The 18,229-nt window shown below is 46.0% G+C and overlaps 1 protein-coding gene across 1 annotated transcript in view; it reads left to right on the plus strand.

The window, feature by feature from the left end:
* Positions 1 to 353: 353 nt before the first annotated feature.
* KIF5A (kinesin family member 5A) overlaps positions 354 to 18,229 on the plus strand; it is a 29,032-nt gene continuing 11,156 nt past the window's right edge. Inside the window, exons 1-15 of the mRNA XM_059080171.2 lie at positions 354 to 962; positions 11,573 to 11,660; positions 11,755 to 11,828; positions 12,226 to 12,330; positions 12,583 to 12,631; positions 13,070 to 13,125; positions 13,376 to 13,463; positions 13,752 to 13,876; positions 14,412 to 14,516; positions 14,842 to 14,990; positions 15,094 to 15,242; positions 15,514 to 15,689; positions 16,562 to 16,630; positions 17,006 to 17,212; positions 17,520 to 17,666. Of these exons, the coding sequence (XP_058936154.1) occupies positions 834 to 962; positions 11,573 to 11,660; positions 11,755 to 11,828; positions 12,226 to 12,330; positions 12,583 to 12,631; positions 13,070 to 13,125; positions 13,376 to 13,463; positions 13,752 to 13,876; positions 14,412 to 14,516; positions 14,842 to 14,990; positions 15,094 to 15,242; positions 15,514 to 15,689; positions 16,562 to 16,630; positions 17,006 to 17,212; positions 17,520 to 17,666 (1,716 nt within the window). The 5' untranslated portion in view covers positions 354 to 833. The remainder of the gene's footprint in view (positions 963 to 11,572; positions 11,661 to 11,754; positions 11,829 to 12,225; positions 12,331 to 12,582; positions 12,632 to 13,069; positions 13,126 to 13,375; positions 13,464 to 13,751; positions 13,877 to 14,411; positions 14,517 to 14,841; positions 14,991 to 15,093; positions 15,243 to 15,513; positions 15,690 to 16,561; positions 16,631 to 17,005; positions 17,213 to 17,519; positions 17,667 to 18,229) is intronic.

The raw sequence follows: 18,229 nt of genomic DNA on the forward strand, positions 1-18,229 counted from the left end.
GGGACCTATTGTGTATGTTGGGGAGAGAGTAGAGTGCACCTTTGGATGTAGAAGGGGAAGGGAAGAGCCAGACCTCCCTTGACCCTCCTCTCTGAAAAAATGGGACCTGGACACCCACCTCCATAGGGGTACAGGCAGCTGCCCTTGAAGGCTGAGCGGGCTGGGAATCTTTGCGAGGGTTGTGGGGAGAGGGGAGAAGAGGTGTGCTCCCAATTTGGAGAGAGGATTGTGATGGGGGTGAAGGATGCCTTGGAATAAAGGAGGTGTAAGCACTATTGACTCTCTTCCCCGGACAGTAGACAGGCCCACCTCGGATCCCTTAGCTCTTCCAGGGGGGTGGAGTCCGAGCGAGGGACAGACGGGTCTGGGATGCAGGGAGTGGGACGCAGTGAGTGACTGGGGTGGGGAAGGGGTGAGGACCAGATAATCACCGAGGGTTAGGGGTGGGGAGAGGAGGCGAGAAAAGAGCAGAGGTGCCGCGGTTCGGCGGTGGGCGCCGCGGAGTGGCAGCCCCCAGAGAAGGAAGCCCCGCCCCGCTCCTCCATCGCCGCCCCGCCCAGGGCCGCAGCGCCGCGCTGCAGCGCAAGGGGCGGAGAGGCAGAGCACCGAGAGAGGACCAGACGCCCTGGTCTCCCGTATCCCGGTGCCGCAGGAGCGAGGAAGCGCGCCTCGGCCCTGTTCCCCAGCCTTCGTCCAGGCGCCCGCTGCGCCTTTCTGAGCCCCAGAGACCGAGCACCTGTCCTCCGCCTGGGCCTCAGCTGAGCCCCTCTTCCCCGGAGCACATACGACCCCTGCAGCAGAAGAAGTGCCCCAGCCCCACGCCGGCGACCACCATGGCCGAGACCAACAACGAATGTAGCATCAAGGTGCTCTGCCGATTTCGGCCCCTAAACCAGGCTGAGATTCTGCGGGGGGACAAGTTCATCCCCATTTTCCAAGGGGACGACAGCGTCGTTATTGGGGTGAGTGCCGCCCCTGGAGGGAATTTCGGAGAGGGGGCGGGAGGCTGAATCTTTTCCCCTGCCGAGCCTCAGCCCCTGCCTGTCTCTGCGCCCTCTCTCCACCGCTCATCCTCCATCCTTTTCGCCGCAGCCCCTCCTCTCCCTGCATCAGGATGGCTGGGTGTGGCCTGGCCAGGCCGGCGGCCGAGTCTCTGCAGAGCGAGAGGGGGCTACTTTCCCGCGATTAGGGGACCGGATTCCCCTTTGCTGCTCTCTGCAGCGTCCCCACCCCTAGAGCCAGTCCTATGTTTTTCTGATGTTTTCCTTCTTCCCTAGGGAAAGCGCATCTTCCCTTTGTTATTGGCTCAGATCTCTACCCCCACCTCCCAGGAAGGGGGAGACTAGTGAATGGGCTAGATGAGAGGTGGGCAGTCCAGGATCAAGGCCTCCATCATTCCCTGAAGTAGTTACAGCCTGGACTTGGGGGGAGGGCACAGGTCTGATGAAGGGTTTTCAGAGAAAGAAATATGTTGGTGCCACACCCAGTTTGGTGGGGGAGCCTCTGGGTCCTAAGGAAATGTCTGTCTTTCCCTCCCAGGTACAGTAGGAAGGGGATTTCAGACCCCCCAGCTCACCCTAACAAATAAAAATAACCAAACCCTGAGTTCCTAACAAGTAGTTGCATATTCATCCTTTCTCTTGATGATCCAATAAAAAGTAGCAAGCCATCTCCTCTACCTCATCATGACAGCCCCTACCCATGGAAGAGACCTTGTTAAGAAGGAGAACTAGTATTTACTGTGTGCTTGTTACTCTACATATGTTATTTAATCTTCAAAACAACATTCTGAAGAAGGTATTAATATTTCCACTTTACAGATGAGGAAATTGAGGCCCAAACAAGTTGAATGACTTTCTCAAGGTCACACTGTTAATTCACGGATCTGAACCTAAATCTGTGACTCCAAAGCTCACGTCTTTCCTTCTGTATCACATTGTCTCCACGGTTTTCTGTTCTGGACTTTTATCTGTGATGGCTCCAAAGGAATTCCTAGGGAGTTCCTCACCTACCCCTCCTTTCCTAGATTGGTTGGGACTGTCAGGCTATGGGGTGAAAAGATCTGGGGTTGAGTCCAATAGGGAGTAGGGCTTAAGGGGTGCTGGGCCAGGAAACTGTAGCCAGTTTGAGAAGGGAGAGGCCCATATAAGGACCATCCTCAAGGTCAGGGGCACTACTTATGTGTTTTTGATCCACAGTGCTTGGCACAGGGCATGCTTCTTAAAAGAATGAAGGAAAAAAAGGGGAGGGAGCCTGGGCCTTCTGAATCAGTGAGATTGGGACTTTGAGTAAACATGCCTTAGGAAGAGACTTGCTTACATGTCCTGTCCCTAAGGGCCCTAGTCCATCACCAGGCTGTCTCACCCACACTATGGACTCAAGTGGGTGCTTTCGCCCTGTGTGTGTGCTTATGTGTGTGTGTGTGTTTGCCACATAGAGAGGGCCCCTGCTTCTCTTTGTCTCAGGGACATTAGACCTTGCAGTCTGGTCAGTCTGACCGGGCAGGCTAAAATAATGCCTGGATCAACCCTCGGGGCCTCTTCTCTGAATAGTCTGGACAGTGGGCGTTAGCTGTGAGAGTTAGAGCTTGAGGGTCCCCTGAGACATAAAGGCTGAGAAATAGGAGAAAGGTAGTTATGGAGGAACAAATCCACAAAAGGCTTCCACTTTTAAGGCTAGCTTCCTTGCTCTAGGTTTTTTAGGTAAATCTGAACCAACTCCTTTAGGCTCTCTGGGCCATCCATCCTGGCATGGTGGGTGCAGGGCATGGGGTGATGTTGGGAGAAGGAGTTGTGTTGATCTGTCCAATTTGCCCAGCTAAATAGGAGAGACATGGTGGAGGTTGGGAGGGAGGAGAGATGAAGAGAGGCCCAAGGCCCCCTGCCAATTCAGATTCTATCTTACTCCACAGCTGTTCCTTCCTTATCTGTTTTGCCTGATGTTTGCAGGGCTGTACCTTTGTCTCGCTGTGTATCTTCCCTTGCCCTAGCCCTTCCTGTCAATCTCTCCTGCCAAGATAAGTGCTTATGGGGGGACCATTTTGTCTCAGGCAGCATCCTTGGAGCTTGCCTTCCCAGCCTTTTCTATTCATTCCTCATTCCGGAGGATGAGGGCTATAGGAGAAGTGATTTTGAGGAGTGCCTTGAGGGTCCCAACAAGGGAAAGAAATCTCCCATTCCCTTTCTTCTGTCTTCCTCTAGCTCCCTTTGGGGACCAGTGTGTGGGAAACTGAGGAATTCATGGAGCAAGCTGCTTCAGGATGTCTGGGAAGGTGAGGGAAGGATGAAGGTGGGAGAGGCTAATCTCTCCAAGCCCAACCCCTGCTCCTTTCTCTGACGGCTCTCCTCTCTGCACTGCGGCTAGCTCTGGGCTACAGAGTCCCTAATGTTTGTGGGCTTTTTCTGCTTGGCAAAATTTAGGAGAATAAGCTGGGAAGACAGCTCTGTGAGCCTTATCCACACCGCCCCCCCATGACTTCTCCCAGGAATCTGGGGGATGGAGCTTTGCTCAAGTTAATGGCCTGAGTCATAGTAGAAGGGTGTCTGGGTCACTGTCTGTGTGTGCTATGTACCTTGTTTTGCTCTTTGGGTCACTCAGAATCCACTGTGACTTTTTAAGTGGACTCATTTAAGTGTCTCTCTGCCTTGGTCTTGGTGGGCAGAGTGCCTGCTGTCTGAGCTGTTGCATCTATACAAGACATGGGAGGGATGACAGTAGAGAAACACATAGCCTCTCTGCACCCCCCACCCCAACTTCCTCTGTCTCTCCCCTTCCCTCCCTCCCTCATTCAAGTATCTACCACATTCTACCTCCCTTAGGTCTCCTGATGGTTAAGTGGGTTCTTAAGGAGGCAGAAAAGCAGGGTCATCAAGTACCTCATTTGGAAAAGCCAGGTTGGGACTTGCAGGATTATTGGAACAGGGTCAGTATTGTTTGAGGTGGCTCAAGATTCCTTTGATGTCTGAAGAGAGGGAGTAGTCTCCCCTTAGCCTTGGGTGAGTCTGTAAAGGAAAATGGAGAGGGGAGGTAATGTTCACTGTGGCCAATGTCTCCAGCATTACCATGGCAACAATCCCCAGGGGTGTCACTATGGAAATCAGTCCTGGTGCTCTGAAGTTCAGCCTCTACCAAGTGCTTTAGCCAAGACTGAAAAGGTTGGTCGTCTTTGGACCCCTGATCTTAGGCCCTCCCATTAGCTTTAGTCAGCACATACAGTGGAAAACTCCAGAAAGTGCTGGGAAACACAGTTGGACAGGAGACAAGGAAGCTTGGAGTGGGTCAGAGCAGAACAGAGTCCTGGGTTGGGGGTCTCTGAAGAGAAGCCCTCTGGAATAAGCACTGAGGAGCGCTTAGACTGCTGTGGGTGGAGACGTAGTGGAGCTCAGAGGCATTCCTCAAAGGTGGAGGGTCTCCCTGAGTGTTTCTATCCTAACAGTCTTCTAGTCCCTGAGCTGTACTGAGTCACAGAGTCTTGGATTATTACCTGGAGGTAGAGATGGTGAGGGAGGCTCCTTGGAGAGGATGGGTGGGAGAACTGCATTCTTCTGAAAAAGGGGTTGAGGTTGCCAAAAGGGAGTGATGAAGGGCTTTAGCTCTGTCCAGAAACATTTGGAGAAATGCCCACATGGAGGGGGGCAGGTGGGGGAGAGGAAGGAAAAGCCACGACAAGGCTCTGACGCAGTGTTGACACGTCAGTTCTGGGATCACTTTGGTTGTGTGGGTCTGGAATCAGATTGCCTAGGTTTGAAACCTTGCTCTACCATTTCTCAGCTGTTTGACTTTGGGAAAGCTACCTTACCTCTCTGAACCTCAGTTTTCACATCCATAAAATGTAAGAATAATAGTACCTACTTCCTACAATTGCTGTGAGCATTAAATGAGATAATGCACATAAACTGCTTAGCACAGTGACAGACACATAATAAACTCCCAATAAGAGTTAGATGTTATTATCATTTTATATGCTAGCCTTTGACACAACTGGGCAGTGGTTAACATTTTCCCCTTACTGGTTGTCTCATCCAAACATCCAGGTCCCTAGTATCTTCTTGCTCTCTTCTTCCATCAATATCTGTGTTTCTTCAACAAATATTTATGAAGAGCATCCTGTGGGCCAGCGACTATGCTTGATGTTGGGGATTTAGAGGGAATCCCTGCCTTCAGGAAACACTTGGTCTACATGGTGATCCAGGCTGAAAAGTGGCCTGGGCAAAGTCCTGCGAGGGGGCATCAGAAATGGCTTTTGCTAACTGTACGTACACTTCCCAAGATTCTGATAAGAAATCCCCCACAATGTACTACAGTCTGACTTAGAATAAATATGTGTCATGAAAGATGTAAATAATGGTGATGCTTCCCATGTGAGTAGTCTAGAAGTGGAAAAAGTGGAAAACCACTGGTTTAGTTATTCTCATAAAAAGATCTGACAAAACGAATTCACCACGGCTGTAATCAATAGAAAATTAAAAGACATTTGTACTTCAACGGATATAAAAATCTTAAGAAATGAACTAGATTTGGAACTCAAGGGCTCAACCGAGAGTAAGGAAGTGGTAGAAGGCCTTCCCAGAAACTGTAGAATTGTATCCATGGCTTTCTCTGCTCACGAGATTACTAAGTGCACCCATTTTTAGCTCTTGGATATTTTTTATCCTCATGGTTCCGAGAATGCCACCCTTCCTCCCTCTCTGGTCTCTTCCTTCCTCCCAGCCTAGGCTGAGGAAAAGGAGTTCCTCGGGCAATAATTGCCTTCAGCACTTGGAGAGCGCCCTCCATTTCATTGCATCCACAGCACCCTCTGGAATCCTGTAACTGGGAGTGTTAGAGAGAGAGAGAGTTAATCCCCACGTTCCCAGAAGGGAAGAAGGGAGGGGCGAGGTTGGCTTGAGAGTTATATTTAATCCCCTTTGGCTGCATGCCTGGCTTCAAGAAGCATGGATGGACATCATTGGTGGAGAAGAGGTGAGAGTCACTGGCCTGAGATGGACATGTTTTGTTTGTTTCTATTTCTTGGCCACTGGATGGGAGAAATATTGAGTTAGATTACAATTCAAGAATCAAGGTTCAATTATAGAATAAAACAAAATGAAAGAAAGATATTACCACTTAGAAGGAGAGGCGTCAAGACCACTTAAAATCTGTTTATTATAACACTGTATGATTTTATTCTGTGTAATAAGAATTTTATTCTTTGTAATGAAGTGTAATGACGAACGGTATAGATAAAAAGGGTGAAAAATTCACAAAAGTCCTATGAATAATTCATAAACTCACTCAAACCTTAAAAAAAATCAAGGTAGATTCTTCTTTAATAATTCTAAACATAATGATAATCTGATTACAATACTAATATATTTTAATTGTTGACAAAGTTAAAAACAAAGAAAAGCACATAGAAGAAACTAAAACTCACTCAAAATCCCCCCCCAAAAAAATACTGTTAACAATTTGATGTATTTGTTTCCAGTAGTTTTTCCCTGCATATATGCATATAATAATTTTAATAAAAGTTTATGATAAACTATATTGTTTTGTAACCTATTTTTTCACCAACAAAATATCATGACTATTTCACCATCATTAAATATTTTACATAATTTTATTTATTAAAAAAAACTAAGTTGGGCTTCCCTGGTGGCGCAGTGGTTGAGAGTCCGCCTGCCGATGCATGGGACACGGGTTCGTGCCCCGGTCTGGGAAGATCCCACATGCCGCGGAGCAGCTGGGCCCATGAGCCATGGCCGCTGAGCCTGCAGGTCCGGAGCCTGTGCTCCGCAGCGGGAGAGGCCACAGCAGTGAGAGGCCCGCGTACCGCAAAAAAAAAAAAAAAAAAAAAAAAAAAAGTTAATTTTTTAATGTCTTACATGCACATGTGACAAAATTCAAATGATGTAAAAAGATACACAATGAAAAGTAAGCCTCCTTTCTACTCCTCTTTCCTAGCCACCCAGTTCCCCTTTCAGAAGGCAGCCTTATTGCCAGTTTCTTATGGATCCTTCTAAAAGAATATCATACATTTACAAGCAAATACATATATACAGGCATGCACTTTTTTTTTACACAAATGATAGCATACTATACATATTGTTCTGTACCTTGCTTTTTTTTACTTAACAGTGAGTCTTGGAGATCCTTCTACATCAGCACAGAAATGTCTATCTCATTCTTTTTAACAACTGTATAATTTGTTGAAGGGATATGCCATAATTTATTTAGCCAGGTCTCTATTGATGGATATGGATATTTAGGGTGGTTCTAATCATTTGCTATTACAAACAATTGAACGACCATATGTATATTTAAGGGCCCAGCCAGTGCAATGCATCATCAAACTATTTTTGGCCACTGCATGCATGTGGGATCTTAAGTCCCTGACCAGGGATTGAACCCATGCTCCCTGAAGTGGAAGCATGGAGCCTTAACCACTGGACCACCATGGACGTCCCATTGTCAAACTATTTTATTTTGGCCACTTTGATAGGTTAAAATGCTACTTCATAGTCTTAATATTCATTTCTCTTATAAACAATGAGGTTGTGCATAATTCATATTTTAAGAGCCATTATCACATCATTTTGTGATGTGATATTTTATGATAGCACTTACTGAGGTATAATTTACATACAGTGAGTGCACAAATCCTATGCAAACAGCTGGATTAATTTTATAACATATTTTGACACTGATGTGACCACCACCCAGATTGAGATCTAGAGCATTTTGATTGCTCCTGAAAGCTCCATTTTGCCCTCTTCCTGTCAATATCACCCCAAGGCAACCGCTACTTTGACTTCTATAACTACAAAGAAGTGTTGTTTATTCTTGAACTTTATATAAAAGGAATAATACAGTATGTGCTCTTTGAGTTTCAGTTCTTTCACTCAACTCCTTTTTGAGATTTATTGGTGTTCTATTATGACATCATTTTATTTTTTAATTAAAAAAATTTTTTTGGAGTATCGTTGCTTTACACTGCTGTGTCAGTTTCTGCTGTACAGCAAAGTGAATCAGCCATATGTATCCCCTCTTTTTTGGATTTCCTTTCCATTTAGGTCACCACAGAGCACCGAGTAGAGTTCCCTGTGCCATACAGTAGGTTCTCATTAGTTATCTATTTTATACATAGTAGTGTATATATGTATGACATCATTTTAAATAGCAGCAAAGAATAAAATATATATACATAACATAGTGTCCTTGTATTAACCAGTCCCCTAAATGTAACTCCTTTCAGTTGTTTTCAATTTCTCATTATTATAAACAGTGTTGATAATAAACATTCTTGTAGCTAAATATTTGCTACAAATATTTCCCTCCTACAAATTCTTAGGAGTAGAATATCTGGGTCAATGGATATGTACAATCCAAGGCTTTTGATTATGCCTTATTGAATTGCCCCTTAAAAGTATGGATGTACTGTCCTACCAGAAAAGAATGAGCATGCTCCTTTTGAAGAAATTATACCCCCTTGAACCCTCATCTACACTGCATATTACAATTAAGTTTTTGTTTTCCAGTTTGATAGGTGAAAAATGATGTTACTGTTTTTCTCTTCAAAAATGTTGATCATCTTTATGTTTATTGAACATTTGTATTTCTTCTTCTGTTGTTAGTACCTAACACTTGTCCATATTTTTCTGGTTAGTTTTGTCCTTTGTTACTAATTTATGATAGTTCTTTATGTATTAAGAATATTAATATCTTTGTTTAAAATTTTTTCTTATTTAAAAATTATATATTTTCATTTTGGAATAGTTTTAATCTAAATCAAAAGAACAACAACAAACTCCTAAAATCCCACTGTCCAAGGATAACTACTGTTAACACATTTTTCTATGCAAGCTATACATATATACATATATACAATTTTTTTACAGACATGGAACAATCCTTCATATACTCTTTTGTGTGTGTTTTTTTATACTGCATACTATTTTAAAAACCACCTTTTTCTTAAAATTATTTTGTGCTTACCTTGTCATTACACATTTTTCTGTAACATCACCTATTTTTTAAATTTCAAAGCAATACGTTGTCATTGTAAAATATTTACATATCACAAAAAAATATAGCAAGCATAAGTTCCTGTCATTCTGCCCTCCAGTGATAACCACCATTAACAGATCTATATACAGACTTCCATATCTTTTTTCTAAGACTATTCTATCCATATGCTTTTAAAAAATATATAATCACATTATACAAATTGTTTTTATTTTTTCACATGATCGACCTTGGACATGTCAATATATGTCAACCAACCTTGCTCATTTTAATGGGGGTAGATTATGGAGGTATCATAACTGATATCTTCTTGATGGATGTTTGAATTGTTTCTAGTTTTTCTTGGATACAAATGGCTGCAGTGAACATCCTTCTACACACATCTTTAAGTGCTTAAGCAAGTGTTATAAAATAAATTCCTAGCATTGAAATCGCTGGGACAGAGTATGACCAGAATGGACATATAAATATTTAATAGAATTGTCCTCCAGAAAGCCTCTATCAGTTTACAGTACTCCCTTAGTTGTAGAGAGCACCTTCACAACTTCTTTCTCTTTGTGGATTCTGTTTTTTGGGCTTCAGAATCTTTCACCACAGAGACCAGATAAATATTCCAGGTAGATATTTATCATAAGCCAGATTAAAAAAAATTTTTAATGTTAAGAAATATTGATTAGTATAAATAATATTTTCCTTTTTGCAGAGAAGTAAAAAGAAGGAAACAAAATAATACACTATTGTCTCACTCTCTTTGGCATTAATAAAACAAGACAAAACACTGTACATGATTTAAAAATGTAAACTTTCCGGGATACAAACTGAAAAGTGAAAGCCTCCTCTCTCCCAGTTTCTCTCCCCCAAATAACCACTGTTAATACTTTTATATAATTCCTTCTGGAAAAAAAATTCCGCATATGTTGATGCAATATTGTAGATATACTTAGACCCACATCTTCAGCTTTAGCCAACTTTTATGATTTCTTGTTTTTTTTTTTTTTGAACCGCAAAGACTGTTTGTTTGACACCAGTAGCATACATCATAGTAAAAAGGAAACCAGTGATCACAATTTAATGTTGTTTGGGGGGTTCTAAGATAAAATAATAAAATAAGTGGTATTAACAGTGGAAAGAAAGAGACAAAATGATTACATGCATATGATTTCATACTTGGTAACTCAAAAGACTGAACAAAGAAGCTAATAACATTAATAAGATATTTTATAATGTGATTGGATAGAAAATGAATAAATTGAAGGACCTATTATGTCCCAGGATCCAAAAATACACCTTATAATAAAGTATGACTTTTCTTGGTTAGTTAAAACGTGTCTCCCAAACTCTGGTGTCCATAGATCTGAAGGTTTACGTATCAGTTGAAGAAAGATGGACTCTAGTAAAATAATTTGACAGCTAAGTCATAGTCTCTTTATACCGAATGACGGGAAAACACGACTGAGTAGTTTGTCACTTACGATGGAGAACAAGCATAGTCTCATTTAATCTTACCAGAGCTCTTCCCTTTAATATGACTAGATAGCAAATATATTCTGTTTGGCTCCCTGAGTTGTAAATATTTTGTATCTTTAGCATTCTTATCAGCACATGTGATTTATAACATATTACCTGAATTAAACAAAGTACTTGGAGGTCTGAGTGACTTGCTACACAGTTTCTCTTTACTTAAAGCTGCTTCCCTAAAGGGAGATCTATATTTCTTTTTAAAAATAATTAATTAATTAATTATTTTATTTTTGGCTGCATTGGGTCTTCGTTGCAGTGCGTGGGCTTCTCATTGTGGTGGCTTCTCTTGTTGCGGAGCACGGGCTCTAGGCACGCAGGCTTCAGTAGTTGTGTCTCACGGGCTCTAGAGCGCAGGCTCAGTAGTTGTGGCGCACAGGCTTAGCTGCTCCGTAGCACATGGGATCTTCCTGGACCAGGGATTGAACCTGTGTACCCTGCATTGGCAGGTGTATCCTTAACCACTGTGCCACCAGGGAAGTCAGAGACCTATATTTCTGATTTCATATATTCTTTTCACAAAGAGAGAGCTTGTGTTAATGTTTCCACAACAGCTCAGTGGTTCTGTATTTGTGTATTTCATTTACACAATAGGCAACATACTATATATCTGTCCCTAACTTTGCATCTTTCACTTAATACATCTTCAACATCTTTTCATATCAGGACATAGGGATCTATTGAGGAAGATATTTTTTAACTTAGTGGTAGATTTTTAAATGTCAATATATTGTTCTTCACTCTCCACAGCCTGTGGCCCTCTTGTCTTTTCCCATTTGGCTTCCCAGGCTGGGGGTCTGGGATGGTGAGTGCTAAGTCCTCACACCAAGACTGAGATCCACTCATGCAGTCTCGCTCTGTGACACTCCTCACTGACATTCTACCCCACAGACACAACTCCTGATGTCAGTACTAAATTTTGCCTCTCTTTAGTTTCCCTCAACCCCATAATTGTCCATGCGTACAAAAGGTTGAAGAATGGGTGCCTTTTCAGGTTTCTCCTCCCTCACACCTGCCTACTGATGTCTGCCATCTTTTATTTCCATTCCAGGGGAAGCCATATATCTTTGACCGTGTATTCCCCCCAAACACGACTCAGGAGCAAGTTTATCATGCGTGTGCCATGCAGATTGTCAAAGGTAATGAATGTATTTTTAGAATGTATTTTTTTCAGGCTCCTCATTCCCTACCCCACTTCTCTCTACCAGTGTTCTTTCTCTGCCATCTCTTCAGATGTCCTTGCTGGCTACAATGGCACCATTTTTGCTTATGGACAGACATCCTCAGGGAAGACACATACTATGGAGGTGAGGGTTCTGACTTTTATGGGAATGAGGAGCTGGGAGTGTTAACAGGAGGCCAGGGAATCTCAGTGGGGAAAGCTCTAGGAATTGAGGGCTGCCTGATACAGAGGATGAACGGAGGGCAGCGTTATAGTGGAAGTTTAATGGAATCCCTTCAGCCTGCTGCAGTTCACCCTCCTTTCCACTACTCCAGTTTTCTTCTTTTCACCTGGAAAAGCAGCAGCAATGAAAGTCCAGAAGGCTGCTCAGTTCCCTCCTCCTTCCACTAAAAAGGTAGTGACCATCCCCTAAGTTAGGATAGGCTCCTTAGCAGCTGTTTCCTCTGTGTTCCTCTGCATACCTCTGAGTTGTCTGATTCCTCCTGAACCCAGCCTCATTCCAGAATACCCTTACTCCCCAGGGAAAGCTGCATGACCCCCAGCTGATGGGAATCATTCCTCGAATTGCCCAAGACATCTTCAACCACATCTACTCCATGGATGAGAACCTTGAGTTCCACATCAAGGTGATCAGGGCATGACTGCTGGGCATCCTCTTATGGGAGTGGGAGGGGAAGATCTAGTATGAACCCACTGAGATCCTGGCGCCCCGACTTATTCTCCACCGTAGTTACCTAAATTCTTCTCTGCCAACATAGTCTCCTATGCCCTTTCCCTCCCACCACCACCATTTGAGGGGGTTGCATTAGCCTGAGATCCCTGTATCAGATTTAAGATAGGCCCTCTTCACTTCATACTTCTCCTTTTTCCCCAACCAGGTTTCCTACTTTGAGATTTACCTGGACAAAATCCGTGACCTTCTGGATGGTGAGTGGTGTTGAACCCCAGTGGGTGGGTAGGGGTGAGGAGGGCAAGGAAGAGAAAGATGACATTGCTTTTGGGCTCTTGGGTTTTGGTACTGTTTGGTGAGTGATGCAGCAGGCACACAAGGACACACACACTTGTACTCATGTCCCTTGCTTCCACTCACCAAGAATTTCCCCAAACCGAAACAGTCAGAAGATGAGCTTAGATGCCCAGGCCCACATATAAACAGCCTGAGTCTAGCTGCAGCCCTGGGGCTGGAATCCTGCAGGAGGAAAAACAGCCTAAAACGCATGCAGGGAGTTTAGGCTTCACAGGGGAGTCTTCCTCCCTCTTGCACATAGAAGAATCCACCATCCGTGTAGACTGCAGCGTGCAGGGGTTGGGGAGGTGGGGGGCTGGAAGTGCTGGCCTTGCTCACCCTGAATTGTCTTGATTCAGTGACCAAGACAAATCTGTCTGTGCATGAGGACAAGAACCGAGTGCCCTTTGTCAAGGTGAGAGTGGGGATGGGGCACCCAGGTGGGGCCAGTGTATTGAGAGTGCAGGGGTAGGAGGAGGGTAGACCAAAGGCCCACCCAGAAGTTGGAGGGCGGACGTCCTGGTGGGGTGAGACATGCCAAGGGGCTGGGAGAGTCTGGAGCCTGGGAAGAGGCACCGTCTTGAGAGGTCATTTGGTCACTGTGCAGGTAATTTAATTTGCAGATCAAAGTGCGTGACGGGTCACTGTCCATTTGCCCCCTACAGGGTTGTACCGAGCGCTTTGTGTCTAGCCCAGAAGAAATTTTAGATGTGATTGATGAAGGGAAATCAAATCGTCATGTGGCTGTCACCAGTGAGTGGGGAGACAAGGGGCTCTTGAGTGTGGGGTCTGCCTCTCCTCTGTGCCCTCTGGGGCTGAGGGACGCGAAAGTGAGCAAGGGAAGGCTGTGTCCTCCGGAGGAGGAGGGACACTTGTCTGTGTGACCCTGAGACCTGCTGCCGGGGAGACGTAGGGGCTAGGCTAGTCCTGACCGACACCCCCTCTCTTGGCGGGTGGAGGTAGTGGTCCATGGAAGCCGGGGCTGAGGGCTTCAGTTCCGCAGGGCTTGGTACAGGAACTGTTTCACCCTCCCTCCTACAGACATGAATGAACACAGCTCTCGAAGCCATAGCATCTTCCTCATCAACATCAAGCAGGAGAATATGGAGACCGAGCAGAAGCTCAGTGGGAAGCTGTATCTAGTGGACCTGGCAGGGAGCGAGAAGGTTGGGGGTCCTGTCAGGGTGGGGTGGGCAAGGAAGGAAGCCTTGGGGCGGGGGGTGGCCTTTTTGTGAATCAAAATAGCTTTCTTATTGAGCTAGAATTCACATACCATAAAGTTCACCATTTTAAAGCATACAATTCAGTGACTTTCAGTATATTTGGAAGGTTGTGTATCATCACCACTAATTCCAGAACATTTTCATCACCTGTTGACAGTCATGCCCTCTTCTCCCCTCCCCCATCCCCTGGCAACCACTAATCTACTTTCTGACTCTGGATTTGACTTTCTGGACATTGCACATAAATGGAATCATATAATGTGTGTGTGTGTGTGTGTGTGTGTGTGTGTGTGTGTGTGTGTGTGTGTGTGTGATGAGGTCTGTAGCAAGAGCATTTAGGGGAACAGAGGAAGGGCCCTCTCTGTCCTCTTTCCCTCTCCCCGTCTCCTTGGACTAAGCCTTACATGGAGAAGAGGTGGGGAGAGCCCCCTCCCTCTGCAGCCGCTCACGACATACTCACCCCTTCGCGCCCTGGTAGGTCAGCAAGACTGGAGCAGAGGGAGCCGTGCTGGACGAGGCCAAGAATATCAACAAGTCCCTGTCAGCCCTGGGGAACGTGATCTCTGCGCTGGCTGAGGGCACAGTGAGTGCTCCTTAGGTGTCCGCACCCCTCGAGTCCTGCCCCGTCTTCTGCCTTCTCCTAATGCCCCACCTCATCATGCCAATTCATGGGTTGCTCTGCCCCTAGTCAGCACCACCGTCCCGTCTTTATTTTTATTTTTTTTTATTTTGTTGGCTGTGCCATGCAGCTTACAGGATCTCAGTTCCCTGGCCAGGGATTGAACCCAGGCTACAGCAGTGAAAGCCCGGAAGCCTAACCAGTAGGCAACCAGGGAACTTCCCCACCATCCCTTCTGATTCTCCCGTTGAATTTTTTTTTCTGATTTGTGGCCTCTCTCTTCCCCCAGAAAAGCTACGTTCCGTATCGTGACAGCAAAATGACACGGATTCTCCAGGACTCCTTGGGAGGAAACTGCCGGACAACCATGTTCATCTGCTGCTCACCGTCCAACTACAACGATGCGGAGACCAAGTCCACCCTGATGTTTGGACAGCGGTCGGTGGCAGGGTCCCCTACTCCCAGCCTCAGCCCCTGCTGCGCTCACCCCTCGGTCTTGTGCGCCTTAATGGAGGTCTCATCTCTTCGTTCTCCTCTCCAGGGCAAAGACCATTAAGAACACTGCCTCCGTGAATCTGGAGTTGACTGCTGAGCAGTGGAAGAAGAAATATGAGAAGGAGAAGGAGAAGACAAAGGCTCAGAAGGAGACGATTGCAAAGCTGGAGACAGAGCTGAGCCGGTGGCGCAGTGGTTAGCAACGGGTCCTGTGGGTGCAGGGAGCCAGAGAGGGCTCCTACAATCTCCAAGGGGGGCTGCGTTTCTGGAGGGTGCAGTAGAGCAGTCATGAGAGAAAGCGAGAGAGGCTTGACTGCCTTTACCCCCACCCCTGAAAAGGTTGACGGTCCACTTGGCAAGAAAGATGGAGGCCTGGAGGTCTCTGCATTGTACAGTGAGGGAGGAAGGACCCTCGGATGCAGCTGTCCCTTCTCCCATCCCTCACCTTGTTCCACCCCTTTGCCAGGAGAGGACGTGCCAGAGACGGAGCGCCTGGCTGGGGAGGATGCCACCCTGGGGGCTGAGCTCTGCGAGGAGACGCCCATGAACGACAACTCATCCATCGTGGTGCGCATCGCGCCTGAGGAACGCCAGAAATACGAGGAGGAGATCCGCCGCCTCTACAAGCAGCTGGATGACAAGGTAAGGACAGTCAGGCAGAGCACAGAGGTGAGAGCCCAGTGGGATGGTAAGTGAGGGGTTAAAGAAATAGCTTATGATGGTAAGTGACAGGTTAAAGAGGTAGCTTATGATGGTAAGTGAGGGGTTAAAGAAGTAGCTTATGATGGTAAGTGAGGGGTTAAAGAAGTAGCTTATCCTGCCGTTTTTCTGATTTTAAAAGAGATGAATGTTCATTATTGAAAATGTGGAAGATAAATAAAAATATATAGAAGAGAATTTAAATAATCTCCTCCCACCATTCAGAAATAAAGCCACACAACTGAGATTATACTGTATGTGTAACTTTGCATCCAATCTTTTCATTCCTTGTTATATAATGAGCAATTTCCTACTTTGTTAACAATTCTTCATAAAAGTATTTTAAAATAGCTGCCTAACAGTCCATTTATCAGAATGTATTTAATCATTTACAGGCCTTCCAGGGTCTTTTGTTTGTTTGTTTGTTGGTTGGTTGGTTGTTTTTGCTATTATAAATAGCCCTGAAATGACTATCTTTGTCTCTTGTGCATAAGACTTTGCTTTGGAATGATTTGATTAGAATGGAGCGCTGGAGTGGGATTTCTCACTTAAAGGATATGAACATTTAAAGGCTTTTGCTGTGCATTGTCGAGGTTATACCAACTTCTAGGAAGAAAGGGATTAAAAAATGAGGGCAGGGGTCAAGGAAAGAAGCCGAGGGAAGGACTCTTTCTTTTTTTAGGATGTGGAGTTTCTAAATCAAAGCCTAAAGTAGCTGGATTTTTATCAGGATCCACGTGTACCCCAACCCTGTGAATCTACACTGGAAAGAGTAGCTCCCTTCACCCTGCCTTTACCCCTTTTACCTCCAACAGGATGATGAGATCAACCAACAGAGCCAACTCATAGAGAAGCTCAAGCAGCAGATGCTGGACCAGGAAGAGGTAATGGGAAGGAGGGCAAGACACGAGAGGAGAGGGTTGTGTGTTCATCCCTGAAAGGCATCAAAAAGACCTTTTCCTGATAAGATAGAAGAAGGGGCATTCTGCCTAGGGGTTAGTCACCCTCCAGGACTATAGAAATCTGGAAACTTAATTGGGGTTTTGCTTAAAGCACGGATGCCGGAGTCTGGGTGCTTCTTCATTCTGTTGCCCTACTTCTGTGAAGCGGAAAGCCTACTTCCTCCTGACTTTTGCTTTGGCCCTTGCTTCTCTCCTAGACCTATATCTGGGTGGGGGGCTCAGCTTCCCCAGACCAAGGGGCCTTCGAAGTGGTCGCCGGCAGAGGACTCCCTCATGTGGCTCGCCCCTCCCTTGCAGCTGCTGGTGTCCACTCGAGGAGACAATGAGAAGGTCCAGCAGGAGCTGAGCCACCTGCAGTCGGAGAACGACGCCGCGAAGGATGAGGTGAAGGAAGTGCTGCAGGCACTGGAGGAGCTGGCCATGAACTACGACCAGAAGTCCCAGGAGGTGGAGGAGAAGAGCCAGCAGAACCAGCTTCTAGTAGACGAGCTGTCTCAGAAGGTGGTGAGTAGCTGGCTAGGAGCTCCCTGGCCTCAGAACATCCTCCACATCCAAAGGGGGACCTCTGCTTCCTGATAGGGCAGGATCACGTTTGCACCTTCTCACTGCCGTTCAGTGTGTCGTGGGACACACCCCCACCCCGCCACTTGCACTTTGCTCTTCTGACCCCTCTCTCTTCTAGACCCTTCTGCAGGGCTTGTGTTCTCTTCATAGCAGCCATCAGGGTCATGCATGAAGCGAGAGGCCTCCGCCTGGGCTGGGGAGGGGAGCAGGAAGATGGCGATGGGATGACCTGAAGGGCTGTCCCCAGGCCACCATGCTGTCCCTGGAGTCTGAGTTGCAGCGGCTACAGGAGGTCAGTGGACACCAGCGAAAACGAATTGCTGAGGTGCTGAACGGGCTGATGAAGGACCTGAGTGAGTTCAGTGTCATCGTGGGCAACGGGGAGATTAAGCTGGTGAGTGGAGAAAGAGGCGGCAGCCTTGTTCAGGTCATTCTTGTTCTGGGCACTGGTGGGAAGTGCCGGTGAGACGATCCAGGCCCTCAGGGATACTGGGATGGGGGGTTGCCAAAGATCGAGGAAACACGCCTGCAAACTAGACACAGGAAAGCAGCTAGAGGTTTGCATAGACTCAACTGAAAAATACACATTCTAAATCCACACCCCAACTGAAATTCACATTGTTGAATAAGGAAGCAGTGGAGATGTGCTTATAGCAGGATTTGGAGATGGGAGCACAAAATTAGGAATGATATATGCAGATCTGTGGCAGTGACAGTGACCCATCTGGGTGATCAAGCAGGTCAGTTTGACTACAGAATATCCTATTGCTCTACAGGATGAAAGAAGGTGACTGTCAGAATTGGATCTTTAAGCACAGAGAGAGGGATTTAGTATGAAATGACAGGTGATACAGAGCTGCTGGAAGTCACCTGGAACATACCCGTCCCACCCGAGTCCCTGTGTCTCTGGGTGTGTGTGCCTGGGGGCTAGGCTGAGTAGAAGGAAATGGATAAAGG

This window comes from Kogia breviceps, chromosome 12, assembly GCF_026419965.1.
Source record: "Kogia breviceps isolate mKogBre1 chromosome 12, mKogBre1 haplotype 1, whole genome shotgun sequence".
Classification (NCBI taxonomy): Eukaryota; Metazoa; Chordata; class Mammalia; order Artiodactyla; family Physeteridae; genus Kogia; species Kogia breviceps.